Here is a 19,691-nt window from a genome sequence, read left to right on the forward strand (position 1 = left end):
GGGTTGGGCTCGGCCACACCTGGCTGTTTGCAGAGGCACAGCCTCCGCTAACCAGCCCTCCATACAATTTTGGAAACTCTATGCAGCTCTCAGGCGAAAAAGTTTGCCCACCGCTGGTCTAGATCTACAACGGGGACTCAGGCTCAGAGTTAAGCATCGAAGAATGGGCTCCACAAAATCCAGCCTGCTGAGCAGAGGAAGCTGTTAATGCTAGCAAATAGGAGAGTTGCAAGAGATGAGGCCTGAGCCACCTGGGTGAGAGGGAGGTGCTACCTTACATGCAGGATTCACAGCTGTGAACAGTGTCCTAGACTTAGACCTCGCTACAGGCACTTGTACCAGGTCAAACCTTTCCTGCAAAACATGGTTCCAGTGGTGCCATTACCCCTGCACTCCTCCCTGTTATTCCCACTAGCCCAGTGGTTCAAGCTAGTAGTGAGGAGCTTGCCAAGGCTTAGGCACCAAACCATGTGGTGGCATTAGGATGTTACTGGCAGAAGCTTTGGTGCCCATGGAATTTAGGCACCGCCTGAGGTGGCAGCTGAGTGAGTGCTGTGAGGCGCTAACAGTTGGACTTGATTTAAAGTGGAAGCTTGGTGCTGTAGCCTTTTGTGGCTCTAGCCCTATGTCAGGTCAGGCTCTAGCCAGTTGGCTGCCACTGTACAGAGTATGTGCAAGGTTGGCGAGTTACACCAATACAATCCTCAACCAAAGGGACTGAGCTGGAAAGGGGGCCTGCACCTTAAAGCCTAGTCCTGCAAGGTGTGTGTAATGCTAAGGCCAGAGGGAGTCTAGGGTACTTGGCCCGTGCCTGGTCAGCACCCACTCTCACCGGGCAAGAGCCAGCGTGCATGTGTTAACCCCTATTTTGTCAGCATTCCAGGCAGTAAAAGAGCAGGTGGGTCACGCTGGTAGGCACAGACTCCATCAGGGGTAACTGGTGCCTCTTTGCAAGGTCTCAGTGGCCGCATGAAGGGCTCTTCCCTAATCCCCCTTCAACTCTGAGCCCATGGGCCCTCCACGATAGCATTGCCACAGCACAGATATGCTCGGCCCACACACATCCCCCACACCTCCACCTCATTTCATAACTAAAGGCCTGCAGTCTTTGTGCAACATGCCACTTCTTATCACTAGTAAAAATGCTTTTTAAAAGACACGGTTCAGAACCAACACCTCATTCTCCATTCTGAGCCGTGACTGAAGCAGTGGCTGGAATTACACAAAATGAGGAAGTATACGGAAACACAGACTGGGCAGGAAATGCATCAAGGAGGGTGTTTGAAAGAGCAAGTGAATCAACTTCTAATGCTAAACCACGGCATTTGACCCTCGCTGAGCAAAAAAACTCTATAAAACTAGCTTTGCTCTGATGGTTTTTCTAACACACATTCCACCGTGCACAAGAAGTTGTCTCATTAATCATCTCTCCCAGAACAGTCATTAAAAGAGGAAGAGAGAGCAATGAGCCACATCAGCATATAGCTCATAATTAAAGTTGTGAGGGTGTGGGGTGCTTACAAGGAATAGGGAAGCAAGAAAGTATATGAGCATGAAAGAATCTGACAACTGGGCAAGGCTGAAAAACAACGCAGCATCACTAGAGTGGCAAACATACACGTTTGTTGGGGGTGGGGGGGGAGTCACGGCAGCATTGTTGATGGCCCTGTACATAGGTGTGGAGGAAGACCACAACAATGAAGCAGACCCATGGCTGTACACATTCCTCCCCTTGTAGCATGTGAAGGAACAAGACACGTCCACCCCAACAATGCATTTTTTTCCTTCTATGGAAAAACGAGAGTATAGTTGATAGAGAATATGCTCATTTCTGAAAACCAGTGCCTTATTTAAACAAGTTGTGTGAGGAACCGGGTTTGGGTGGGTGGGACGTGCTCTGCTGACTGAGTTGTGCAGATGTTAACAGCAACCTGGAAGTGGAGGAATAACACATTTAGGCCGAATTGAATGACATGTACTACACCTGGCTGAACCCTGGGGAGGGAAGCTACATACTTAGTCCCTGCTCCTGTTATGGCTTGTCAACAGGTTCCTGTCTTTACCTTGTTGAGAGTTTTCTTCCATTACATGGAGCAGGGTCGTGCACCTGTGACCTCACTGTTACAGGGAGTAAACTACGAGCACTGTTAAAAACTGGCTTCAGCCCAGCATGAAGTGGTGAAGGGATACAGAGCCATTTCAACCACAGGCTGTTACAATTCAAAGCCAGCCCTAGATTTTCATGACCAAGTTGTTTGCTCTTGCTAGGAGAATTGGGGTTGTCAGCCTCAAGAGCCTGAATGGGGCCACGAGACTTAACTCTCCTCGTCCCTGGGAGAGTCTGGCTGGTATGCTCAATTACAATATTGTATGACCAGAGTAAGAAGAGATTCTAGCAGACAAAACAATCTAGACAACGTGAGCGGGTTATGTCTGTTAAATAGCATTTCCAATAGTTTTCCTCCAAGAGGATCCTGTGATTTGTAACTTAACACAATCACAATTTTTGGTTAAAATGTGTCCGTAACACTAAGCTCTCCTGCTAACATGCGGTCATCCTTGTTGTAGCCCCCTCCCCCTCAAGGAAGGACACCCTACTTTAGAGGAACCCAAGGTATGTCCTTGTCAGGCACTTTCTTCATGATCCTGACACAATCCTCATTTGGAAAACTGAGAACCATTTATTTCCGCAAAACGTCTAAAGCCCGAGTAGGCCACAGTCACCAAACTCTTCTCACCCGTAGCACTGTTCCTAGTGGAGTAGGGTTGAGGTACACTGAAGAAAGAGAGTGGAGGGAACTAGCATGGGCATTGCCCATGCTGCACCTGGGAATGGATAGGCAGCACTCCAGCGCTATCAGTGCAGCCAGTTTCACCAAAACTGAATTCTGTTTTCAAATAAGGATAAAAATGGCATTACAGGCTTCCTTGGGAGAGTGGCAGCTCCTAGACTCTGCCATCATGCCACTCACTACAGTGGCATAAGGATATGCACTCTTGCAGCACTAATGAACCCCCCTTTCTCTGTGTATATTGCATTAAGATGTGGCCCAGGACATTCAAGTGTGAAGTAGCCACTAAGAGTTCTGTTGCTGCCCTCACACAAAACACAGCTCACTGGTCATTACTCCAGTTGAAGATCTTGAACCCTCCCTCCGTCATGATGCATACCCACAACACTGTCATCAAACTGCTGCTGCCGAAAACAATGGATACAGAAACAGATTCACGCCAGTCTTCCAAGATGCCTTGACTGAAGTCAGAGCTCAGACTAGTTCCTATCTTCCGATGGCAGAGGGTTCTTGGGAAGATTTAACAACTCTTGGATCTTCTCCATCTCTCTCTCCATGGTTCCTTCTGGAGTGTTACTGACAATTTCTTCCAAGTCAGCCTCAGTAACATTAAGCCTAGCTTTCCTAAAAGGGGAGAGGGAAGATAAAGTAATTTCAGTTTCTGTACTCTCCCTCTAAGCGTATAATTTGCAGCCCTAGAGTCTAGTTATCTCCTCCTGCTCATTGGTAAAACAGACACCAGTAACCTGAAAGCCCAAATCTTTAGGCTCTGTCTAGTTTTGTCACTATTTGTAAGTTTTTATGAGTCACACGAACAGTGTCATTGACAAGAACCAGGCTTATCCCTTTGAACACTCCTTTCCCAAGCTGCCAGTCAAATGAATGCTCAAATTAAAAAAGAACAAAGAATGGTTACTTACCTTACAGTAACCATCATTCTTCGAGATGTTCCACGCAGGCCGGCTGAAGTGGTGGCGGTAGTGCCGCAGATCGCGATCGTGGCTTTTTATTTTTATTTTTTTTTTGCTGCTTGGGGCAGCAAAAATCCTGGAGCCGGCCCTGGTTCCACATACGTGAATCCCACTGATGGTGTCCATTGGGCCCCAGCACAGGAGTGTGGAATATTTTCCCTACCAGGGTCACATATGCGCCGTGCACGCCCTCAATCCCCCATCCTCCCCAAAGCAGATAAAGGGCAGTGACCTCAACTACCACTAACTTCCTTAGCTGCCGAATCCTTATTTATAAGCTTCTGAGCTGCAGGAACAGAGGACAGGTCATGGGGTCCAGATGTGCAGAATATCTCAACGAACCATAGTTTCTTATAAGGTAAATAACCAACTTTCTTCTTTCAGTTACTGCACATGTTGATCCCACTTGTGGTGATTAGATAGCAGTCATCTTTCTAGATAGTGAGCTCTAGGAGTTATCTGAAAAGAGATTGCAAAACTGCTCTTCCAAAGTTGGCATCAGATCTTGAAGCAGTAAGTAATGAATAATGTTTTGTAAGTGTATGAGCTGAAGACAGAGTAGGAGCTCTATATACTTCCAGTGTTGGAACTTGACTTGGGCATGCTATTATTGATGCAACTTGTGGTCTGTTGGAGTGAGTTCCAATTGTGATAGAGGACTCTTCTTCTTAATATCATGAACAGTTCTCATACAATCCTATACACATTTTGAAAAAAATAGCCATCCCCTTTGGTTTGTTACCGTAAGCAATAACAAGTCTTGAAGTTTTATGAAAAGAGTTAGTTCTTTCTATGTAATGTAACTGCAATATTCTCACATCTAAAAGGATGTAATTTAGATTCAGCAGGTGAAGAGTGAGGTTTTGGAAAAAACTGGTAAGTGAATGAATTGATAGATATGAAAATCTGATAGTACTTTTGAAATAAAAGATGGATGTGGTCTCAATTACTCTATCCATGTGAAAAATTGCATATGGAGGATTTATCATTGGGGCTTGTAATCTGCTTATTCTACAAACTGATGTCTTAGTGATAGACTCTAGCAGCTCCATCTACTCATTTTAACAAAGAAAAGGTTAAGAGGTGACTTGATTACCGTCTATAAGTACCTACCTGGCAAACAAATATTTAATGATGGGCTCTTCAATCTAGCTGAGAAAGACATAACATGATCGAATGGCTGGAAGTTGAAGCTAGACAAATTCAGACTAGAAATAAGGTGTAAATGATTAGAGTAATTAAAAATTGGAACAATTTATCAAGGGTTGTGATGGATTCTTCATCATCACAGGTCGTTTTTAAATCAAGATTGGATATTTTTCTAAAAGCTCTAGGAATTATTTTGGGGAAGCCTGGGCTATACAGGAGGTCCAAAAAGATGATCACAATTTTAGGCTGGGAGGAAAGGACGTGCTCAGAAGGGGTTCAGCGTGTCCTCTTGGAAAGCAGGCGACCCTCCACGCACTGAGCCTGCTTGGCAAAGTGGTCTCGGTTTTCCCAATGGGCGGCTGAGCGGGGCATCTCCCCTGTGGCTGCCCCGATCCAGTTCATTTTGGACTACGTCCTTTGCCTTAGAGCCCAGGGCCTGGCGCCCTCGTCTGTCAAGGTGCACTTAGCGGCCATATCGGCTTTCCACCTGCCGGTGCAGGGGCACACGGTATTCTCCCATGCCATGACTGGCCGATTCCTTAAGGGACTAATCGTCTCTTCCCGTACGTTAGGTCCCTGGTCCTGCAGTGGGACCTGAACTTGGTGCTGCCCGGCTGATGGGTCCCCTGTTTGAGCCACTAGCTACGTACTCCTGGTCGCACTCTTGTGGAAGGTGGCCTTCCTGGTGCGATCAGGTCGGCTAGGCGGGTCTCGGAACTCAGGACCCTGACCTCTGAGCCCCTGTACACGGTGTTCCATAAAGATAAGGTCCAGCTCCGCCCACATCCTTCATTCCTCCCGAAGGTGGTCTCCACCTACCACATGGGTCAAGACATTTTCCTGCCGGTCCTCTGCTGCAAGCCCCATGCGTCCAGTGAGGAGCGTCGCCTCCACACGCTGGATGTGAGACAGGCTCTGGCTTTTTACCTGGAGCGAACTAAGCTGTTCATGAAGTCTTTGCAGCTGTTCGTTGCCTCAGCCGAATGCATGAGGGGTCAGCCAATTTCCACTCAGCGGCTCTCCAACTGGATTATGTCATGCATCTGTACCTGTTATGACCTGGCGGGAATCCCTCTGCCATCGATTGTAAGGGCACACTCGACTCAGGCGCAGGCCTCGTAGGCGGCCTTTTTAGCCCATATCCCCATTCAGGACATTTGCAGGGCTGCCACATGGTCTTCAGTTCACACATTCACCTCGCATTATGCGATCGTCTTCCAGACTAGGGACAACGCCGGGTTCGGAAGGGCTGTGCTCCGTCCTGAGAATTTGTGAACGCCTACCCACCTCCAACAAATATAGCTTGGAATCACCTATTGTGGAATACACACGAGCAATCACTTGAAGAAGAAAAGACAGTTACCTTTTCCGTAACTGGTGTTCTTTGAGATGTGTTGCTAATGTCTATTCCACATCCCACCCTCCTTCCCCTCTGTCGGAGTTGTTTGGCAAGAAGGAACTGAGGGTGGGGGGAGTGCGCAGCGCACCTTATACTGCGCCATGAAGGCGCCACTCCAGGGGTTGCTACGGGCACTCCCCTATGGGTACTGCTAGGGGAAAAACTTCTGACACCGGTGCACGTGGCGAGCATGCACACCTATTGTGGAATACACATGAGCAATCACTCGAAGAACTAATAGCTCTCTTCCATCTTTAGGGATTTTTTTTTAATATAATAAATATATACACTGTTCAGTTTTCAAGAGATTAATAGTTTTAGGGGAGGCCTTCCTTCCCAAAGACTTCTGGCATCCCTTTTCCAATAAAGGGAAATGTAAACCTACATGAGAAGAATTTTGACCCTGTTTGACTCCCCCTGACCCCAGTCTGCATATTGTAATAAAAGACTCAGTAAAGTCCAAACATTCTTTAAAATACATTAAAATCTGCTGTTTACTTTCTCAGCCACACGAGAAGTGAAGATGTTGGGAGAGTTTTGAGCGGAGGCAAGCTATAAATTCAAACTACTGTACTACAAAATAAGCAAATTGCAGCATTGACTGGAATGACTTTCACTGGACAATAAACGGTGCAATCTGAGGCTAGGAAGACCAGATCAGTGGTTCTTAGACTGAACCCTGAAACAACCTGAGAATCAAATAGTGAGGAACTGGGGCTGGAAGCAGAAATAGACCATCCAATACTCTCTCTTACAAATTGGTTTGCCAAATGAAAAAGTTGGAACTACCGCCTCTCTGATCAATGATACAGATTCACTAATTTAGATAGTGCAACATTTTTTCTTACCACTCTGCAAACCTCTGTTCATGCAGCAATCTTCTCTCACGTGTTCTTTTCTCCTGTATGGTCTCACCAGCGAGCTTCTGCACTGCCATCAACAGCCCTCCTGCAGGGATGCTAAGAGATGGAGGAGGAAGTTACAGATAAGCCATCAGAAGACACTAATAGTTTACTGGCAATAAGGAAGGAGTGTGTGGGGGGAGGGCAACCACATGGTCAGTGATACATAACCTCCTCCAATATTCAGACCTTCCTTTTCACTAAGTGGTGACAATCACTGTATGAAGCTCAACTCCCCATACAGCTATTCAGGAAACACAATACCCCTGCTACAACCAGCTGATGTGCTTTGTAAGCACTCATTAAGCCTCTTATCAGACAAGGTAGGTCAGTATTATTAAAATTTTACAGCTGGGAAAACAGGCACAGAGAAGCTAAGTGATTTGCCCCAGGGCATACAGGCAGTCAGTGGTGAAGCTGGGAAGGAAATCCAGGAGTCCTTGCTCCTAGTCTCCTGCTCTCACCAGTATACAACACAACTCCTCAAGAATATGCTTCATCCTCTTTACTTTCGGCTCATTGTTCTGAGAAGCCAACTGAAGAGCTGGTTAGTAGAGACACTAAACATGGGGAGAAGGGACAGGAGGAGAGAGGATCCTAACACTATTGTTACTTTTCTGTTTTAATGGTAATCAGCATCTTCTATGGCCATTTAAGGCGCAAGCACTGATCAGTTCTAAGGAGAAAGGGAAATCTCCATGTATCCAGCCATCACTGGAAGAACAATGAAGTATAAAGTACAGAAAAATTGGATGGGGACTTTTGGAGACAGAAATCATCATTGTCCACAAAGGGATGCAGAAAATCCAGCAGGGGGCTGAGGGTATGGGAAGTCTGCTGCAGCCCCTCCTAAGATTCAAGGCTTGACTTGGGCGGTCATTATCCAACATACAGTAGCTAAAGAATGTAATTCTGACCCTGTTTATTGATTTGGTATGCGTGCAGCTTACCCGAATGCTGCTCCAAAGACACTGCCAGCTGCCATTCTGCTCAGGCCCAAATGCATTCTGAACAGGCCTCCTGTAAAGGCTAAAACACACAAGCCACAGACATGAGTCTCTAAGGAGTCCTAGCACCACACACACACACACACACACACAGAGGGAACTGCTCTGCCACTTCTACCCTCCACCCCCTGAATGCCAAAAGCCAGTCTCAAGAGAACAGAAACCAAATACTGAGGCAGCAGTGGCTCTGCCAATCTCTGAGGGGCCTGAACATGTGTGACAGTCTGAACCCTATGTTCACCACTTTGGGGGGGAATGTCACAATATGGTGTCACATGACTCAGTAAAGCTGCTTCACCCCCAACAGTCACATTTTGGCCCTGGTTGCCATACTTCCAATTCAGATTGGAAGGGAAGATGAGAGTGGCAACCTAATAGGTCTTTTTTTTAAATCTGTAACTTCTCTAACACTAAACACAGCACAAAATTTCTTCCAAAAGAGCTGTAAGAACTAAATGCTTGAGGCGGATTACCAGCCCACCCACTACTGAAATGGAGCTACCTCTGACGGAGCACAGCAGTTGTTCAGCAACAACCAGTAATACTACCTAACAGTTTAAAACAGGAAGTGAGGAAAAATATATCCAATTGGAATCACAGTATATGCCTGTATAAAGAGAACATACAGAAAGAGACCCTGTTCTGTATCTAGAGCAAACTTAAAAATGATCTTTCCCTTGGAAACATTTGTAAGCAGCAGCATTAAGCTGTTATTAAGAGAAGGAAGGAATATGCATACCCCCTCACTGATGGATTTCTAATGCTCATTTCTCATTTTTTGAGATGAGTTATTATACACTGTTCCGCGCCCAAGCACCTTTCACTCAAGAAGGGCAACAAACTTTCAAACATTAACTAAGCCTTGCAACTCCCTGGCGGGTTAGGAAAGTTTTATCACCCCTGTATTAGGAATGGGAAACAGGCACACCATGGTTAAATAATTAACCACGGTCATAAAGTGAGTCGGTGGCAGCAGAGGAAATACAAGCCAGGAGCCCTGACTCTCACTGACTCAAATCAAAGACAGTATCTTTTCACTCAGACAGAACAGAATATAAAAATAAAGTCATCTCACCTCCTGCGGCAGCAAAGTGACTGAAGGTGGTTTTATTGCGGTACACGGACAGACCAGTGCTCACTGTGCTGCAAGCGTGGGGCACAGAAAGAGTCAGAAGGCAGACATGAACAAAGAGCACACTCGACAATACAGCCGTATGGAACCCAAATCAGAGAGGATTTCACTAAAGAATGGGGAGCTAACAAGTCAGCCCACCCCATCCTCCCTACAGCCGATCTGTCTGGGACACACTTAGTAGCCACTAATGCATTGGCCTCAATCACCTTACAGGATGTGGGGGAGCACTAGAACACCAAGGTTTTTTATGTAATTTTTTTAAACCAACATTTCCAAGCATAAATTTAAAACCATATGAAGTCTGCAAGCAGGTTAGACTCAAAAGTGAACCTATCAATCATGACAGTGTACTGTGAACAGTCTGTGGGAGCCACAAGCATGGCTGGTCAACTCCTAAAGCGCAGCCTATGTCTCTAACTATTGAGTGAGGATAAAACCATCAACTGTAAGTTGTTGGGGTTTTTTTTTTGTGTTTTTTTGGGTGGGGAGGGTAATTGCTCGTCAAGCTTAAGGTTAGTGGGAAGGAGGAATGCAGCAGAAATTCTGTATTTGGATTTTAGGAAGGCATTTGATTATCTCAAAAACTTTCTCCCAAAATGACTATAAAATGGTTTGCACATGGACACTGTCATGTAGACTGAAAACTGGCTATAGAATAAAAATCCAAGGGGGTAATGAAAAAGAGCAATGTCTCAAGCGGAAGATGTCTGGAGACAGCTGTGGGGAAACCACAGGGATGTGTGTTAGGTCCAGTATAGTTAACACAATTAAAGTTCCAGAAGAAGGAGTAAACAGTACATCAATTAAATCTGAAAATGGTACTAAACTGTGAGGAACTGCAAACACCCGTGAGGTGGATCTTTCAATCGTTCCTGATGAAACTGTTCTACTTTGTATTAAATATTCACTGGACTGAAGAATTACTCTATAGGCCAGTGCTTAGGGCACTCACCTGGGATGGGGGAGAGTCAACTTCAAGTTCCTGCTCCAATGACTACTTCAGTATTTCATGCTAAATGGAACAGCTTCATCAGAAACAAGGTTCAAATCCCCCCTCTGCCTGAGAGGAGCAGGAACTTACTGCAGATCTCCCACCTCCCACGTGAGTGCCCTAACCACGAGGCTTCAGGGCTAAAGAGGGTGACACCACCGCCGCCTCCTCCATTTTTTGAGAGAAAGCATTGACCTGGCTGAAGCTCCACAGCTGTGATCCCCGAGTGGAGAAAAACCTTTTTCTCCAGTCCAAAGTCAGAGAGGAGTGGGACTTGGGCCACACCTCTCTCCTCAGCATTTCCTATTGGCTAGCTTAGGCACCAATCCATTCAGCTTGCTGGCTTCTGTAAATATCCTTTTTAGGCACCTAACTCTCCCCATGCATTGGGCCTAACTTGCAGTTGTGGATTCTACTAGGTGGCAGAACATCTAAATTTAGGCACTGCAATCCTGAGCCCACGTCCCCTTTGTGGATTTAGCCCCAAAAGTGAAACCAACCACTCTGTTTTCATCAAAAAGAAGAAGAACAGGAGTACTTGTGGCAAATTTGTTAGTCTCTAAGGTGCCACAAGTACTCCTGTTCTTCTTTCTGCGGATACAGACTAACACGGCTGCTACTCTGAAATCTGTTTTCATCTTCCACACTCAGTGAGAAGTCAAAAGAAAACAGAATATTAATGGAGTAAAATAAATTACATTTGTTTTAAAAGGCTTTTTAAAAGTATGATTTTCAACCTGACAGAGTCCCTTTAACACTTATAACTGTTATTTTCACCTAAACAGATCTCTGCAGGTTCTTATCCTGATGTTTCTCCACAACCATAGGTATGAAAAACTTACTTGAATATTGCCACAAAAGTAGCAATTCTCCAGCTCCAGCGCCAGCCGTAACGGATGAATCCCCGGATTGCAGCACGATGTGCAGATTGCTATGTGGAGAATGAGAGAAGGTTACAGGTCATAAACTCACTGTCATTTCACTGCACACAGATGATACTTGAGACACTGGCATTCCATTAAGATTACCCATCTTGATAGTACTCAAACTGATGGAATTGATACACTGGTTCCATCTTAAGGGGAAACAGCCCCCATTTCCCTCAGCCATTCAACAGGAAAACTGAGAATTAATTTAAATTTTTAATTCCAATTGGTATTTCCAATCCTAGAGCTGAAGGCAGCCATCTTTCAGAAAAGTAATGTCTTTTATGACACTGGCAGTGCAGAAACCTATTGGGACAGAAACTTGAAACTAGTTTCTAACTGATTTTAACTATGGGTTAATAGTCATTAAATAACTAAGGGCATGTCTTCACTATTGGGGATCGACTTATCGCGTCTAGTGAAGAAGCGATAAAATCGATCCCCGGTGGCTCTGCCGTCGACTCTGGAAATCCACCGTGGCAAGAGGCAGAAGCGGAGTTGATGGCAGCGGTCGACTCGCCGCCATCCTCACAGCCAGGTAAGTCGACCTAAAATACGCATACGCTATTCACGTAGCTGAAGTTGCATATGGTCGACCCCCTTTCCCCCCGTAGTGTAGACCTAGCCTAAATGATAACCATTTGGCTTAAACATTAAGAAGGACCCTCAAGCAGTGTACTTTAGGCCTACCATTTAAGCTTTGTATATAAACAAGGTTTTACAAGATGTAATATTAATAGAAATCTCATGAAATTTTAAAACATTCCAATTAAGATTGCTTAAATCCAACACCCTCTTTTGCAGCGCTTGCAACCCACATGCTGTAGCACGGGTGCAAACGTATAATCGCCTGAAACAGACTAGAAACACAAAGAGAAACTGGGTGCTCTAGTTTTTTTGTGGAAGCTGAGCAAAATGCCAAAACTAAATAAATACTATAAATGATTAAAAGTATGTTTAAAGTCATTTCTATTTTAATTTCCAAATTACTAACAGAAATAAGATTTTTTTTTTTTTTTTTTTTTTTTTAAAGAGTCCCTTTAAAGGCATGATCCAGTGAAATAAGCAGCAGAACATCTAAATTCAGGCATTGCAATCCTGAGCCCACGTCCCCTTTGTGGATTTAGCCCCAAAAGAATCCACAGCTGCAAGTTAGGCCCAATGCATGGGGAGAGTCAGGTACCTAAAAAGGATATCTACAAAAGCCAGCAAGCTGAATGGATTGGTCCCTAAGATAGCCAATAGGAAATGCTGAGGAGAGAGGTGTGGCCCAAGTCCCACTCCTCTTTTTTGTAGCTGGATGTAATGAATAATTGTAATTGTATTCTGTCAAGTGTTAAATAAAACAAAAAATGCTGACAAGCAAAGAAGACGTTACCAATCTGACAGCCTCATGATGCAGATTATGAGAGAACCTGGTTGCCATTAAAACACACTGGAAATTAGAGACTCAACATTTTTGTAAGCCATTTTTTGAAATAATAGAATTTGCCTAATTTAATAGCTTAAATATAACTGAGTACATAAGCATGCAGAATGTGAGCATAACTCAGCACTTAATTGAGGTACATAATTACCACAGATGGTTACACAAATTATATATGTATGAATATAAATCGAAGAGTTTGGTAGTTTGCAAATGCAATCACAGTAACTGTGCATGAAAATTACGTAGGTAATTACACCCACATTTTGCACACTTACCTGTATTAAAAATATCTTGCCCTTTAAATCTGACTGCCAATGGGAACTGAATTCTCTGTTGTACACTAGACCTCCAAATGAGAAGTACCATACAATGCTATAACTTTACAACGGCAGCACCCAGTAAGTGACACAGCAGCCCAATTTCTTAAATTTGCAACCACAAGCAGTGCCAATCTAAAAATTCATATTTAAGTAAGGATGTTTTTCTTTCAAGTTTTAACATTTTGGTCTAGCACAGCAGGTCAATCTGTCACCTGAAAAAGGTGGCTTGATTAACAGCCAACATGTAGAGCAGGGGTGGGCAAACTACGGCCCACGGGCTGGATCCAGCCCCTCAGGGCTTTGGATCCAGCCCATGGAATTGCCACCCCCGTGGCGCCGCGAGGCTAAGGCAGGCTCCCTTCCTGCCCTGGCCCTGCACCACTCCCAGAAGCAGCCGGCACCACGTCCCTACGGCCCCTAGGGGAGGAGGGGGTGGCAGAGGGCTCTGTGCGCTGCCCTGGCCTGCAGGCACCGCCCCTGCAGCTCCCATTGGCTGGGAACGGGGAACCGCAGCCAATGGAAGCTGCTGGGGACGGTGCCTGCAGGCCAGGGCAGTGCACAGAGCCCTCTGCCCTACCCCCCAAAGGCCGCCGGCCACTTCCGGGAGCAGCACGGGGCCAGGGCAGGCAGGGAGCCTGCCTTAGCCCCACTGTACACTGCTGCCACCCTGGAGCTGCTCCAGGTAAGTGGTGCCAGGCTGGAACCCACATCCCAACCCCCTGCCACACCCCGCACCCCTCTATTTCAGGCTCTTTGCTGCTGAAAACAGGCTCCACAAAAAAGGAGCAGTTTTGGTTCCAATATGCATGATTTTGGTCCATACCACAGCATCCAGACGGTTCTGAAAAATCTCCGCTTGGCTCCGCTCAATATATTGTGTCTTCGCGTGCTGAAAACCTGGCAAACCTCCATACACCCAGCCAATGACAGCCCCTGAAAACGTAGCTTTGATAATGTTGAGAGTTTCTTCTGGGTACTGCTGTAGTTCACTAGCACAAAGAAACAATGTTACTGGGAGATTTAGCATTTGGGAGCACTGCTAACCTAACAAGAGTCATTCCTGCTAAAACATATCATGCATGGGACCATTTCAGACACTACTCTTCAAATTATTGCATTTACAGATTAAACTCATAATCTGCCATCAATATTAAGCAAACAGGTAACATTATATTTTTTTAAATCCTTCTTGGGCAGGACTGGACAGCTAAAGCGAATGGGACACAGAGTCTTTCACCTTTCCTTCACAGGTTCTGTTATAGTCAAGATCAGTAGTGTCCAAAAATCCATTGCATCTAATGGCTGTTTGGAGGTCTACGTGAAATGAATTGGTGGGTCTCAAGGTATTTAAAAACCCACACCCCTAACAAATGTCACTCAAGGGAAGTCTCAGCAAAAAGGCTAAGGACTGAGTGAAACCTGGAGACTGTGCTTTCTCATTCCTAGAATGAAAGGGGAATACAGAATATCACAAAGGTAGAGTTGCCAGCTATCATGATTTTATTGTGAGTCTTGTGATATTGGGTGTTATTCTTAAAGCCCCAGTTCCTGTAGTCAGGTGATCACAGGAGAATCTCAGCTTTTGTTTTTAAAAGGTAAGTTTCTAGCCCTCCGGGTGGTGGAGAAAAGGTCAAAAACATGACTCAAATGCCCCCCAAAATCTCAGAATCCAGACAGCGAATTAAATGGTATTTAAATCAATCTCATGATTTTCCAGTGCTAGAGGTTGGCATAAGTCATGCTCACCCCAGAGAGGAACATGATCAGTACTAGCAGGTTGCTAGTTTTGTTTCCCCGCCTGATGGAAACAGTGCTATTTTCCCTTATAACTGCTACTTTATGTACTAGTCGTGAATTTCCGAGTGTGCAGGTCAGACTGGGTGCACATCCAGGTGACTGTGAATGATTTACCAACGGGTGTCACACCAGGCAAAGGTGTGAATGGCTGTGCAGGATGAGCACTGGGATGAGGAGGCCAGGTAACCACAGCAACGTGTGTGTGTAAGATGGGCAGATAGATAGTGTGTGGGAGATAGCTGGATAGTAGGGAATGCATGGAAGACTGGATAGATAATCACAGCCAGGGGCGGCTCCAGGCAACAGCGCAGCAAGCTGCAGGGGGCGGTGTGCAGGTCACCATGAGGGCGGCAGTCAGGCAGCCTTGGGCGGCATGTCTAGGGTTACCATATTTTGTGCCTCCAAATGGAGGACACTCCACGGCCCCCGGCCCCACCCACACCCCGCCCCCTCCCCAAAGTCTCCACCCCCTCCCCTGCTTCCCGCGAATATTTGATTCGCGGGAAGCCTGAAGCAGGTAAGGGGGGTGTGGGGGGAGGAGGCGTGGCCCAGGCTGGCCCCCCGGCGTTTCCAGCCTGGGTCAGCTCGGGCCCTGGGGTGCCGGCCCCGGCCGACCACCCTCGGCCCGCCCAGCACTGCCGGCCCCCGGCGCACAGCCCCGCTCCCGTCCCCGCGGGCCCGGCTGACCCGGCTCCCCGCCGGCCGGGGTCCCCGCGGGCCCGGCTGACCCGGCTTCCCGCCGGCCGGGGTCCCCGCGGGCCCGGCTGACCCGGCTTCCCGCCGGCCCGGCTGACCTCCCGATTTTCCCGGACATGCCCGGCTTTTGGGGATTTCCCCCCGGACGGGGATTTGAGCCCCCAAAAGCCGGACATGTCCGGGAAAATCCGGACGTATGGTAACCCTAGGCATGTCCCGCGGCTTCAGTGCCGAAGGCACAGGACCGGCAGATCACCCGCAGAAACGCCGCCGAATCTGCCTGACTGCCGTGCTTGGGGCAGCAAAAAAACATAGAGCCGCCCCTGACCACAGCACAGTGTGCATGCCTGTGTGTGGGGGACAGACAGACAAGGTGTGTGTGTTGGGCGACACAGATAACCCCGGGGGGGGGGGGGGAGGGACGGGGAACCAAAGCAGTGTGTGGGCGGAGAGAGAGACAGAGGCGGGGACAGAGAACCACAGCAGAGCGTGTGTGTGTCGGGGAGGGGGGACAGACACCCACAGCAATGTACGTGAGGGGAGGCGGCGGCGGCGCACACACGTGGGGAGGGGGACGGGCTGCCCTAGCCATGCCCTTGCAGGCCCGGCCCGGCGTTACTCACTCGCGGTGCCAGAGCTCCCGCAGCCGCTCCCAGCCCGTGTCCGGGGGCTGCGCGGTGCCGATGTGCCGGGGCGCCGAGCCCAGCTCCGGGCCGCTCCCGGGGACCCCCATGCCCGGCTGCTACCGCGGGAACGGCGGGCTGGCTCCAGCCTCCAGCCCCGCAGCAAGGAGCGCGGCCCGGTCCCGGACGCCTGGGTCCCCCCGGCCCCGCCTCACCGGCGGCAAGAGCGGCCCGGCTCGGCCCCGCTCCGCCCCCTGCCGCCCGGGAGGGGCAGCGCAAGCAGCGGCCTGGCCCCGCCCCGCCCATCCCCCGCGCAGGGGCCGGGCTGCACCTCGGCTGCCCCCGCGCCCCATGGCTCTGCCCGCCCGTTCCTGGGCGCTGCACAACGCGCTGCACCAGGGCCCAGGGGGCAGCGCCCAGAGGGCGGCCTGTGGCGCGCTGGGATCCCGACCCCTGGGCATAGGCGCTGGAACGTGGGGTGCTGCCTGGAAGTGGTTCCCGTCACATAACAGGGTTTACAGTTTGGTTCAGTGGCTCTCAGCACCCCCCACTCTACAAATTGTTCCAGCGCCACCACCCCATGGAGCACAAGCAGCCAAGTGTACGGGCACCCAAGCAATATCCCAGGGGTCGGCCACCTTTCAGAAGTGCTGTGCTGAGTCTTCACTTACTCACCCTCATTTAAGGTTTTGCGTGCCAGTGATACATTTTAACGTTTTAAGAAGTTTTCTCTCTCTAAGTCTATCTTATATAACTAGGCTATTGTTGTATATAAAGTAAACAAGGTTTTCAAAGTGTTTAAAAAGCTTCATTTAAAATTAAATTAAAATGCAGACCCTCCCCCCACCCCAGACCGGTGACCAGGACCCAGGCAGTCTGAGCGCCACTAAAAATCAACTCATGTGCCGCCTTTGGCACACCTGCCATAGGTTGCCTACCCCTGCAATATACCAACAGCAGCAGCTGTACAGCCACATAACTTGCATCCACTATAGCTTGTAGTGTAGACATGACCTAAGAGCCACCACCCTAACACCAACCCCTTCTCTCTCCATTAACCAAGGAAAGAGCCTCAAGCACACGAACACTCTCTTTCTCTCTCTCCCTGTCCCCCAATGGCTTGGAAGATGCATACCTACTGCTGACCAAGGAAAATGCTTTCCCCCAGCAGACTTTCACTCCCTCTCTCTCCACAGCTTGGAAGATGACTGCATAGTGCTAAGCAGAAGCAGCAGCTTTCAGCCAGCAGAAAGCAGAAAACAAGGCAGCCCAGCTGCCCAGGATCCAGTGAACATACACATATGTTGGAGTACACATCTCAGGAATAATGTCACCAACACTCACCATTTTATCACAAACTTCTTAGTTGTGTTCCCCACCCCACCCCCCGGTTCCTGGACTCAGGTGATTTTTCTGAGTCGCAGCTTTCATTTAAAAAAAAAAAAAAAAAAAAAAGGTACGTTTGTAGACCTCCTGGGTGTGGAGAAAAGCTTGACTATGACCTAAGAGGATCCAGTGGGCTCAGAAACCAGAAGCAAATAAAAATAACCCCACCCCATTTATTACACCTTTACCTCGATATAACGCTGTCCTCGGGAGCCAAAAAATCTTACTGCGTACTGCATTATACTGGAGCCGCTGCTGTACTGCATTATATCCGAATTCGTGTTATATCGGGTAGCGTTATAGTGGGGTAGAGGTGTATTTTTAAGCCAATCAAATTAAGTGTAGGGACCTGAATGCTTGTGGTTGGTATGACTGATAACTGCACTAGATTATTCAAATCCAAGAAACTCCAAATCCTGAAAACCTGGATTCCAGCTTAATAGAGCCCACAAAAATAAACACCAATTTGTTTCTCAGGGTGCTTTCCAAAGTAATAGACCATGCAATATACAGTAGAGGGGCAATCTACTCATAGGAAATAATTTGATGAATTGTAATCTTTTTTCCCCGTTTTCAAATTATCCCAAAACAGACTGATTTCTACTGATTTGTTCATTATTAAAAAGTATTTAACACTTTATGCAACTGTATTTCAGCCTATAGGCTAATTGTGAACTGTTCACTTCTGCAATTTATGGTGTCTGATTGGTCACCTAACTTATATGGTCTTGTTTCTGCTTTTTGATTGCCTGAGAATTTTATAAGTGAGGAAGAAAAACAAAAATATTTCATGACAACCATGGAAACACATGCACAAGTTTTTCTAGGACTTACACTTTCTGCCAACATTCATGTAAGAAAAAAAAAATTACATGAACAAATATTTGTGGAAAACTAATAAAAAGGGTCACCAAGAACATTGGAGCAAAGTTGTAGCTTTTATTTGAACTAATGTTTATGAAGAACGTTTGGCAATACTGGCTCACTTCTATTACACATGTAGCACCACTAAAATGCAAGCACCTCCAAAGTGGAACATGGCAGCCAGCACACAGTACAACAGCCCAGAAATGGGATATGCCAACCCTCACTTTATCAAAAATTACTAGGGAATCTTTAATGTCCACACAAAGTACAAAAAGGATCTTGGTTTGTAAGATTTCATTGGCCTCTCTTCCCCAGTAAAGGGCAAGGAGCTCCATTTATCTACTTCCAAAAGAGATATGGCAGGTTCAGCCCTATTGTGATTTGAATGTAGGGTGACCTGACAGCAAATGTGAAAAATCGGGACTGGGGTGTGGGGGGGTAATAGGAGCCTATATAAGAAAAAGACCCAAAATTTGGGACCGTCCCTATAAAATTGGGACATCTGGTCACCCTATTTGAATGTATGGTTGGAGGAAGTTGTGTTTCAATCCTGATGCTTAGGTCATTCACACCAGTGCCTCTGCTTACGGTTCCTTACATTACAGTTCTCTGTATGGTTCAGTAGGATAAAAGGGTATTTTAAAAAAAATACAAGAAATGAAACCAAAGCTATATTCCTTTTTGAAAATGCAAAAGTATAGTTCAGGGAAACCTTAACCATACTGTACCCAGAACAAAAGAGGGAGTAGTACTTCCCCCCCATACCTCACAATCTACAATCCTGAGCTGGTCCTTGTGTACTTTAGAGTTCATACCTTTTTTCTTCTTTTTAAATTCTGACTGGAAAATTAGTGCTAATGCTCTAGAGGCTAAGCTCTTGCTGTTTATACCCATTCAAAATGCTGCTGGAAATGATAATTTGCCTGGCTCATTGCTTTGACTACGTCATCCCTTTCTATCGCTCCATTGGCCCATCCTTCTCCATCTCATCGAGTACAAACTACATACCTTCCCTTTCAGAGCCCTTCCCAGCCTATCCTCACCTTACCCATCATATATGCTGTTGAGTTGGCTCCTGCCTCTGCATTGCTAATGATGCCAGCCTTCATCACCCACTTGTTACATTTTTTAAAAGCACCTTCATAGTCTCTTCCAGGCTGCCCCTCAAGCTTGGGAGGAGCTTCCCATAAATACCTGCAAAGCTATATCCTTGTTCTCCTTCAAATCCCTCCTTAAAGCTCCCCTTTGCCACGATGCCCACAACAAACTTGACAAGTTAGCCAGCTAGTGTGCTGAGACCT

The 19,691-nt window shown here is 47.0% G+C and overlaps 1 protein-coding gene across 1 annotated transcript; it reads right to left on the bottom strand.

Annotated features, from left to right (window-relative positions):
* Positions 1-1,601: 1,601 nt before the first annotated feature.
* On the bottom strand, positions 1,602-16,361 carry TIMMDC1 (translocase of inner mitochondrial membrane domain containing 1). The gene is made up of 7 exons (XM_034792024.1): positions 16,138-16,361; positions 13,845-14,010; positions 11,189-11,277; positions 9,296-9,363; positions 8,164-8,242; positions 7,160-7,270; positions 1,602-3,416 (listed from the first exon to the last, which is right to left on the bottom strand). The coding sequence occupies exons 1-7, from the start codon at positions 16,245-16,247 to the stop codon at positions 3,272-3,274; spliced, it is 768 nt and encodes a 255-aa protein (XP_034647915.1). The 5' UTR covers positions 16,248-16,361; the 3' UTR covers positions 1,602-3,271.
* Between the last annotated feature and the right edge of the window lie 3,330 nt (positions 16,362-19,691).

Source organism: Trachemys scripta, chromosome 1 (assembly GCF_013100865.1).
Source record: "Trachemys scripta elegans isolate TJP31775 chromosome 1, CAS_Tse_1.0, whole genome shotgun sequence".
Lineage (NCBI taxonomy): Eukaryota > Metazoa > Chordata > Testudines > Emydidae > Trachemys > Trachemys scripta.

What these genes read in the sequence shown, in the direction of transcription:
- TIMMDC1 (XM_034792024.1), bottom strand. Translation starts at nt 16,247, where the DNA reads ATGGGGGTCCCCGGGAGCGGCCCGGAGCTGGGCTCGGCGCCCCGGCAC. An exon ending in AGAACCGTCTGGATGCTGTG is followed by an intron (nt 11,278 to 13,844) that starts GTATGGACCAAA and finishes TTCTCCACATAG; the next exon opens with CAATCTGCACATCGTGCTGC. An exon ending in TCACTTTGCTGCCGCAGGAG is followed by an intron (nt 8,243 to 9,295) that starts GTGAGATGACTT and finishes TGTGTGTTTTAG; the next exon opens with CCTTTACAGGAGGCCTGTTC.